The sequence below is a fragment of the Eptesicus fuscus genome, chromosome 25 (assembly GCF_027574615.1).
Source record: "Eptesicus fuscus isolate TK198812 chromosome 25, DD_ASM_mEF_20220401, whole genome shotgun sequence".
NCBI classification, from domain to species: domain Eukaryota; kingdom Metazoa; phylum Chordata; class Mammalia; order Chiroptera; family Vespertilionidae; genus Eptesicus; species Eptesicus fuscus.
In genome coordinates this window covers 4,784,820-4,794,304 of record NC_072497.1, presented here as the reverse complement: position 1 = coordinate 4,794,304, position 9,485 = coordinate 4,784,820, and the positions used below count along the sequence as shown (strand labels likewise).

Here is a 9,485-nt window from a genome sequence, read left to right as displayed (position 1 = left end):
TCTTCAATTTGCAACAAGATGATTCTTTGTATTCATTAAGGATATTCCTCCCACTGTAAATGTAACATAGAAATACAGACTTGTAGAAAACTTAGAAAATTCAGAAAGTGTAAAATGAAATAAAAAAAATCATCATAATTTTATCACCCAAAGACAAGTTTCGTGCACAGCATTAACCTAACAGTTTAGAAATATACAAATAGACAGAAAATTCGGAGATCTCACTGCATGTGCTGTTACATACACTCTTTTTTTTTTTTAATGTAACATTATAAAAAAACATTATTTTAAAAAGCTACACACGACGTTCTTTCTCCTAGGGTGCCATTCCCATTCGAGTTGTTTCCAATTTTTCTTAAGTTAAAGCGACTCTACGGATCTGATTACCTCATTCAAAGAAACCCCTCTAAGTTAACTTGGCCAAAGGGAGTGAACTTCTCTATTTTAATAACTTAAATTACAGAAAATTAAAGTCCTCACATTTGATTCTACCGCATAGGAAGTCCAGGGTGGCTTCAACCCAGTCGGAATCCCGGCGGGCCGCCGCGCACCTGCGCACCATCGCCCAAAGGCACACCTTCCCAGGAGGGAACTTGACGAGACGCCATCCCAGCACCACCTCTTTAAATTTTAAAACGAAGCCCCTGGCCAATCAGCGTTAAGTTCTTCCCGGAACACAGGGCCCCGCCCACAGACACGCCCTCCACCAATCGAGCAGAGGATTGCCCCAACGCCCTTCCAATCAGCGCCGAGGAGGGGGCCGACGCTCACGTACACTACGTAAGGCAAGGGACCAATAAGAGCTGTGATTGGGAGCTGGCTCCGCCAATAGTAGTGTTTCTTGGAGAGCGCGGGAGCCTTTTGAGCAGAGTCCCTGGGAGAGCGAATGGCGCTGGTTCCCTGAAGCGGGGTCTCGGGGAGCCCGAGCCCCCCGGCAGCGGCGGCGGCGGCGCGCGCGGCGGACATGGCCTGTTGTCACAACGTCATGCTGCTGCTGGACACGGCGGGCGGCGGCGCCGCTGGCCGGAGCCCGGTCCGGCGGGCCGCCCTGCGCCTGCTCCTCTACCTCAGCTGCCGGTTCGGCCTGGCGAGGGTCCGCTGGGCCTTCCGGTTCTTTGACTCTCAGGGGGCGCGGGGCCGGCCGTCCCGCGTGTCCGACTTCCGCGAGCTGGGCGCCCGCTCCTGGGAGGACTTCGAGGAGGAGCTGGAGGCCAGGCTCGGGGACGGCGCTGCCGGCGCCCACCTGCCCGGCCCGGCGCCCCGGGCCGCGCACACGCACGGCGCCCTGATGGAGACGCTGCTCGACTACCAGTGGGACCGGCCCGAGATCACGTCGCCCACCAAGCCGGCGCTGCGCCGCCGCGGGAGGCGCCTGCTGGACGCGGAGAGCGAGGCCGCGGAGGCCGGCGCGGCGCTCGGGGGCTTCGGGAACGCCGTCTTCCTGCTGGGCCCCTGCCCGCGCTCGCAGAGGGAGCTGGTGCAGTTCGTGTCCGGCTGCGAGGCCCAGGCCCAGGCCCCGCCGCCCACCCCGAAGCAGGTGATGGAGAAGTTGCTGCCCAGGAGGGTCCAGGAAGTCATGGTCACCCGGAAGGTCACGTTGTACTGGGTGGACACCACCGAGAGGTCCAAGGTGAGAGGGTAGGGGAGCTCAGACTTAGGGCGCCGTGCCCTCGGGGTTCACCAGACTTGGGGCAGCGTCTGCAGTGGGGCAGCCTAAACAGTACACTAGGCGGGGCCTCGGAACCTGCTAAGTCCAAGTGGCGTCGCCCCAGACCCGCACCGGGAGTTACACCCTCGGAGTCAGACCTGACCCTGGTTCAGCAAACTCAGTAGGTACTTGAGGTTCTGCTAAGAAAAACTCATCCCAGCCGGCGTGGCTCAGTGGTTGAGCGTCGACCTATGAACCAGGAGGTCATGGTTCAATTCCCAGTCAGGGCACATGCCCGGGGTTGTAGGCTCGATCCCCAGTAAGGGGCGTGCAGGAGGCAGCTGATCAATGATTCTCATCATGGATGTTTCTCTCTCCCTCTCCCTCTCTGAAGTCAATAAAAATATGTGAAAGAAAGAAAGAGGGGAAAAAAAGAATTCAGAGCCAAGACTCAGATTTTTAAAAAATATTTTTATTTTTATTGATTTCAAAGAGGAAGGGAGAGGGAGAGAGAGAGATAGAAACATCAGTGATGAGAGAGAATAACTGACTGGCTGCCTCCTGCACGCCCCCCACTGGGGATCAAGCCCGCAACCTGGGCATGTGCCCTTGGTCGGAATCGAACCCAGGATCCTTCAGTCTGCAGGCCGACGCTCCATCCACCGAGCCAAATCAGCCAGGGCCCAAGACTCAGATTTATTTAAAAGTCACAGAGGTGGAAGAAGTGAGCTGAGAAGGGTACAGGTGTCAGGTCCTCTGTCCTAAGTGCTTTTAAGGGGGAGATTTTAGGGGCGGTCCCAGGGGAGGATCTCAGTAGAAGATTCGTCTGCTTTTCCAGGTGTGTCCTTTCAGGGTCCTGGTCTCTTATTGGTGGTTGCGGGGTGGGGGTGGGGGGGGTCATTATTCAGTGCAGCTGGTCCTGAGGTCAGCCATGGCATCGCTTGTCTTTTGCTGCTTTTCTGGGCCTGAAGCTGAAACACTACTGAGGCCTAGATGTCAGCCCTAAGGGTTATTGCCTAAGGGAGTGGTGGGGGGCCCCTGGTTCCCCCTCCAAGGGGTTCTACCCCACAACTACCAACTACCGACATGCCAGGGGGGGAAAGGTCAGGGGGCATCCAACTAGCAATATGAAAGGTCAAGGGATCTAAACTGCCTGGCCAGCGACATGCCAGGCGGGGGAAAGGTCAGGGGGCATCCAACTATCAATATGAAAGGTCAAGGGATCTAAACTGCGACATGCGGGGATGGGGGTGGGGGGGCAGATTACCCTGGGGGTGAGGTCCTTGCATTTCCAGTTTTGCCCATCGCTAGGCACCCGGGGCTTTCCACCACGGTGACCTTCCACCTTCCCTACCTGCCTGCGGCCCTATCTCTGCTCCTGTCTGCCCGACTGCCCACCACAGAAGCGTTTAAGGTCCTTCACAATTGGGGCCCTGTCTGCCTTCCCCGACTTTATGTGTCCTACGCACGACCCATATTCCCGCACATTGCAGCCTAGCCTAGCTGGTCAGCAGGTCTGGCTGCTTGTTTGGTTAGTCACCAGGAATGCCAGTCCGAGCCTCACTCACTCTTTAAGGCCGTGCCCAGGGGGCAGCTACTCAGTGTCAGCGTCTGAGTTCCCCTCCTTTTGAGGCCTTCATCCCTTCTCCTTCTGTGTTCCAGTTGTGCCGTCTCCCCTCCCACGTGTTCTAGAAAGACCTTCATAAAGGCGGGCACAGGCATCCTTCATCCCCTGCAGGTGTGTGTTGAGCGCTGTGGTTGCTCAGTAAATATTTGTTGGCTAAATTAACTCTGACGCACTTAGAATTCACCTTCCTAAAGGGCTAGTTTGGATTTTTGCTGAGGTAGTGGGATCCTGGCCCCAGTTAAGTGCTATAATTAAAAAAAGTGCGTGCGTGCGTGCGTGTGTGTGTGTGTGTGTGTGTGTGTGTGTGTGTGTGACTTAATTTAGTCAATGAATAGTCACTGAGAAGCTACTACATTGAGTACCTACACAGTTTTCCCTGCTGGAGACGAGGTGGCCAGCCAAAGTGGAATTTACCTTCTAGGGGGAATTATATAGGTAAGATGGACAGATGATATAGCTGAGCAAGTAAGCGATAGGATTTCAAATAGTGCTCTGAAGAAAATAGAGCAGGGGAAGGGGTGTGGCAGAGGACGTAGAAGGGGTGTGTGTGGGTGTTGTGCTCAGTAGCGTGACAGTCAGGGAAGGCCTCTTGGAACAGAGAATTGAATGGAATGTGAAAGTTGGGAAAGAACATTCCAGGCAGAGAGAAGAGCTGATGTACTGATCTGAGCGAGAGATGAGTGATGTACCGATCTGAGCGAGAGATGAGTGATGTACCGATCTGAGCGAGAGATGAGCTTAGTTGGTTTGAGAAACAGAAAGGCAAGGCAGGGGAGTCAGGAGAGGAAGTCAGGAAATCGGAGAGGCTGATCTATCTGTGGGCCCAAGGTCGGAAGGTAGAGTTTTGTTCTAATTGATGGGAAGGTGTGGTTTAACCAGGTGAAAGCTGATTCCCGTTTGTGGAAACGCGTGTTGCTAAACGAGGAGTTGGTTAAATTGTAAGATTACAAATGGAGAATGAGCAGATACTTAAATAATGACATAGTATGTTAAAATTTTCAACACCTTTCACATATAAAGCCCCCCCCCCCCCCCCCAAGGTGTAGCAAAATGCAAAACAAGGCAGCAGGCTTGTCAAAGAAAAGGAAAGGACAGAAATGCTTAAGGGGATGGTACACATTTTGTGGGGAAAATGGAAACCTAGGACTTAACATCTGTTCAGGCAGCAAAGCAGATGTTGGGCCCAGTACACAACACAGAAGCGCTTGATTTGGGATAATATGAAATCATATCAAATACCGACTAGAACTACATCTTTGCAGATGGGGTCTGGAGATGCTTTCTCCCACTTTCTTTTCACATAGTATTAAAATAAATAGGTTGATAGGATCTTTTTAAAGATCCCTTCTAGTTCTGATATTCTACCACCTGAGGCTTCTCAAATCTGTTAGGTTGTTTCCTGTAAGAAAATTCGAGTCGGATAATCTTTTAAAAAATATATTTTATTGATATTTTACAGAGAGGAAGGGAGAGAGGTAGAGAGTTAGAAACATCAATGAGAGAGAAACATCGATCAGCTGCCCCCTGCACAACCCCCACTGGGGATGTGCCCGCAACCAAGGTACATGCCCTTGACTGGAATCGAACCTGGGACCTTTCAGTCTGCAGGCTGACCCTCTATCCACTGAGCCAAACCGGTTTCGGCTCGAGTCGGATAATCTTAAGCTTTTCTGGAATTTTGTTTTTCTGCTGATGCTCTGTATTTTCCTGTTCCAAAGCCTCTGGCCAGCCTTACCGAGGAGGCAAAAGGGAGCCCTGGGCTCTGTCCTTGGGGCGTTCTCTCCACAGGGGTAGGAGAGGGAAGAAGAGAAAAGGCAGAGAAGTCAGACGGGGAAACACAGCCTGGACTTATGGATGGGTGTGTGTGTGTGTGTGTGGGTGGGGGGGGAGGGGCGGGGCAGGAGGTCAAGCTCACAGAACTCTTGTACAAATAGAGGATACAGGGAAGTACATCGGACCCTGACACATGATTATGCCTCTGTTTTATTCAGTACATATTTATCACCTACCTGCTAAGTGTGCTGGTGAGCCACAGTGCCGGGAACCAATTCCAGCATGTAATAATTACAAGAGTTCTGTCAAAAGGTTGATGGGACTTGGTGGCTCCCGCTGGGAAAAGAACCCCGGCACCACAGACTACCCTATCATATGCATAAAAATGAAAAATTTAACCATACTCTATATCCTGTTTGTGGGTTTTTTAAAACACACGTACATATATTACTTTTGTTGTTGTTAATCCTCACCCGAGGATAGTCTTCCATTGATTTTTATAGAGAATGGAAGGGGGAGGGAGAGAGGGAGAGAGAGGGAGAGAGAGAGAAGCATCGATGTGAGAGAGACGCATTGATTGGTTGCCTCCTGCATGCACCCCGACCAGGGACAGGGAACCTGCAACCAAGGTACGTGCCCTTGACCGGAATCGAGCCCAGGACCCTTCAGTCTGCAGGCCGACACTCTCCACTGAGCCAAACCAGCCAGGGCCATGTATTACTTTTTAATCAAAAGTTAATGTTCTTTCAACGCTTACTAAAGTTTTACCTTTCATTTGATAAGCAGTCGTGTGCCTCCCACCCCCACCCCATCCTTTGGCTGAAACAATTTGAACAAACTTTTTTGTTTCCGTTTGGCACAAAATCCTAATCAGGATCTGTGGTATCTGAACTTGCTTACCATTCTCCCCCACAGCCGTGAACTCAGGCATGGACACATGGTAACAGCAAATACTAATAGATAGATTAGAATGTTACAGCATTTCCCCAACTGGTATGCATAACTAAAACCAAAGTTACACAATGCATCATTTATCTTCACTGCATGTGATATTTTCTGTTGTGCTCTGATATTTTCTATTCAGGTTTTGTGTTTTTTTTCCCCTTTAATGTTGATTATAAACCAAGCAACTGATTCATCAAAGGATCCATCTAAGACCATCAAAGGGCCACACCTTCATTTTATTTTTTTTATTTATTTTAATTTTTTTTTCACACCTTCATTTTAAAAAGCACTATGCAAGATAGTCCTGGGTTTAGACTGGTCTTTCACTGTCTTGCAGTGACCTTGGGCACTCTTCTTCCCCCTTTGAACTTGAATAGAATGGAAAGTTTGGCAATGACCTAGAAGGCCTCACCTGCACCTAGCAATTTATGGTCTCCGGTTATACCTGTGGGGTAGGAATCCAGCATGATGATCATTTCCCAGGGTAGATGCTCCTCCTTCGTGTTCCCTTCGTTCCTGAACATCATCACGTTATATTGTGAGGCTGAGTTAAATATTCCACGTTGTTGCTGTTTTACTCACCCTTATCCCAACTTGAAGATTCTGGAAGACAGGGAATATGTGTTGCTAGATCTCAGCACATAAAGGCTGCTCAGTAAAAGTTTGTTGAATGGAGAGTTCGCTCTGTGTGAAGGAGTAAGGAACGACTTTTACAGAGAAAGCAGGATTTGAGCTAGATGGACGTACTGTCATTAGCATCCAGTTGGTGCGCAGGGAAAGGGAAGGTACAGGAAACAGAATCAACAGAAACATGGAAGCATTATAAAATATGGCGTGTTCAGCAGACAGCAAATGACTCAGAAGGGAAGGCTGGAGGTGGGAAAGATCATGTGTTTGGAAAGGTTTAGGGTCAGGTTGTGAAGGGCTTTTCTTTTAAAAAAATTAATTTTAGAGAGAGAGAAGCATTGATTTGTTCCGTTTATTGGTGCATTCATTGGTTGCTTGTATGTGCTCTGACGGAGAATGGAACCCGAAACCTTGGGGTACGGGGACGATGCTCTAGCCCAGCAGTCGCCAATCTTTCAGACCTCACGGACCACCAGCGGTCCACGGACCACCGGTTGGCGACTGCTGCTCTAGCCAGCTGAGCTACCTGGCCAGGGCTTTATGGCTGTGCTGGAGTTACTTTATTGTGGAGGCCATGGGAAGCCCCGGAGAGTTTTTAGAGAAGTAGCAGGCTCCGGATGTGTGCTCGGAAGAATACTTCTTAGAGCAACAAGGAGAGAAGATTAGAGGCAGGGCACAGGCTTTATAGGCTACGGTAGAGTCCAGGCGAGAGGTGATGGGGGCTTTGGTGAAGACAGAATTAGAGGACCTATTTGGTCCCCACACAGTGCTGTGGGGCTGTGTGATCACCCTCCAGGAGGTTCACCTGCCTCATTCCCATGATCCCTGGCCATTGTTGTGTGGGACAGAATTATGTTATTAACGTATCATTAATAACATTTTACGATGTATCCCCAGTGATTTGGCCCACTTCTGTTTGACAGGCAACAGAGCTGAAGTTGTCTTTTCACTAAATGGACACTATCTTAAAGGCATATTATACACTGAGTGGCCAGATTATTATGATCTCTGAACGCATAATAATCTGGCCACTGTGTGTGTGTGTGTGTGTGTGTGTGTGTGTGTGTGTGTGTATTAGAGGCCTGGTGTATGAATTCGTGCATGGGTGGGGTCCAGCCAGCTTGGCCAGGGGGAGGGGACATGGGCGGTTGGCTGGCCTGCCTGCTGGTCGAACTCCTGGTCGAGGGGACAATTTGCATATTAGCCTTTTATTACATGGGGTATACATTGAGTGGCCAGATTATTATGCGTTCAGAGATCATCATAATCTGGCCACTCAGTGTATAGTAACTAGAGGCTCGGTGCACGAAAATTCTTGAACTGTGGGTGGGGGGGCGGTCCTTCAGCCTGGCCTGCACCCACTCGCAGTCCGGGATCCCTCAGGGGATGTCCCACTGACAGTGTAGGCCCACTCCACAGGGCCTAAGCGCAGTCTGGCCTCCCTCTGCAGGAGGCAACCATTGGGTTAATCGGGGGCCGGCAAGTGGCCAACCCTGCCCCCAATCACCCCTCTGCCGCCAGTCGCCACCATCCTCTCCCTCTGCCCGCTGGCACCCTCCTTGGCTGGCCTGGCGCTGCCCGCTTGCCGGCCCTGCCCCCTGCCAACTAGTCCTTCCACTGTTCGGTCGATTTGCATTTTAGGCTTTTATTATATAGGATTACATTCTTGGACTGTACGGTGATAAGATGCTGGCCATTTTCTGTGTTGGGTTCAACAAATACATTATTGTGCCATTTGATCGTTTAGTGTAGAAATCACCTTTCCTTCCTCCTGATTTCCCTTAGATTTATTTCTGAATGCCTCCTTTAGAATAACTTGAGGTTCTTTGTAATTCCATTTTAGCTGTGGGAGTCCCCAGACCACCTTGGATACTGGACAGTATGTGAACTGCTCCAGCACATGGGGGGCACCGTCTTGCCATTGGAGACTTTGAGCCCAGATGGTACGAAAGCTGGGGAGACCCTGCTCTCACGTGAGCCTCACCTCTCCTCGTGGGTGTCAGCTCTGCCAACAGACTCCATCTTAAACTGTTTGCTCTATAATTCTCCTGAGTATGAAGCCTCATTTCCACGAACGGAAGGAACGTTATTTCTCCCTGTTGAAGGTAAGCAAATAATGTTTGGGGGGACGGGGTTGGTCTCAGTTACGTACATTTCTTTAAGGCAGGCCTATGCTTTCAGATTCTCTGGGCTTTCCCCAGCCCAGGCACTCAGTGTTTGTAATTAAAGTATGTCTGAGCCAAGTCAGAGGTGCCACAGGGAAGGATAGAACTCAGGTGTGGTACACCTGCCAGCGTTGTATAAGAAGGTGAGCGAGTGACTTCAAAGAGTGTCTCAGCTGTGTGCAAAGAAAAATAATATTGCCCAGGTGCCCAAGCAATTGGGTGGTGAGGTTTCATTGCCTCCTAGAAGAGATTGATGAAGTGAAAGAGATTGATGAAGTGAAAGACTGCGATTGATAACAAGTTAGTCAACGGGAGCTGAAAGTTATCAGGAAGAGCCAGCATGTGGAATCTTCCTAACTTTCCTTTGCCATGTTATTCACTATACAGCGAGTCTCATTTCTGAATCATTCACACAGAAGTAATACTATATAGAGATGTATATATAAAACTACATTAGACATTATGTGCAGTTTAAGAACATTTATTTTTTTTTAAATATATTTTTATTGATTTCAGAGAGGAATGGTGAGAGAGAGATAGAAACATCAGTGATGAGAGAGAATCATTGATCAGCTGCCTCTTGCATGCCTCCTACTGGAGATCAAGCCCACAACCCAGGCATGTGCCTTTGACTGGAATCGAACCCGGGACCCTTCAGTCCTCAGGCCAATGCTCGCTCCACTGAGCCAAACCAGCTAGG

General features: G+C 49.9%; 1 protein-coding gene across 1 annotated transcript in view; it reads left to right on the top strand.

The window, feature by feature from the left end:
• Positions 1 to 964: 964 nt before the first annotated feature.
• Positions 965 to 9,485, top strand: part of TICRR (TOPBP1 interacting checkpoint and replication regulator) — a 71,861-nt gene continuing 63,340 nt past the window's right edge. The window contains exons 1-2 of the mRNA XM_054713300.1: positions 965 to 1,630; positions 8,464 to 8,725. Coding sequence (XP_054569275.1) covers positions 965 to 1,630; positions 8,464 to 8,725 — 928 coding nt within the window. The remainder of the gene's footprint in view (positions 1,631 to 8,463; positions 8,726 to 9,485) is intronic.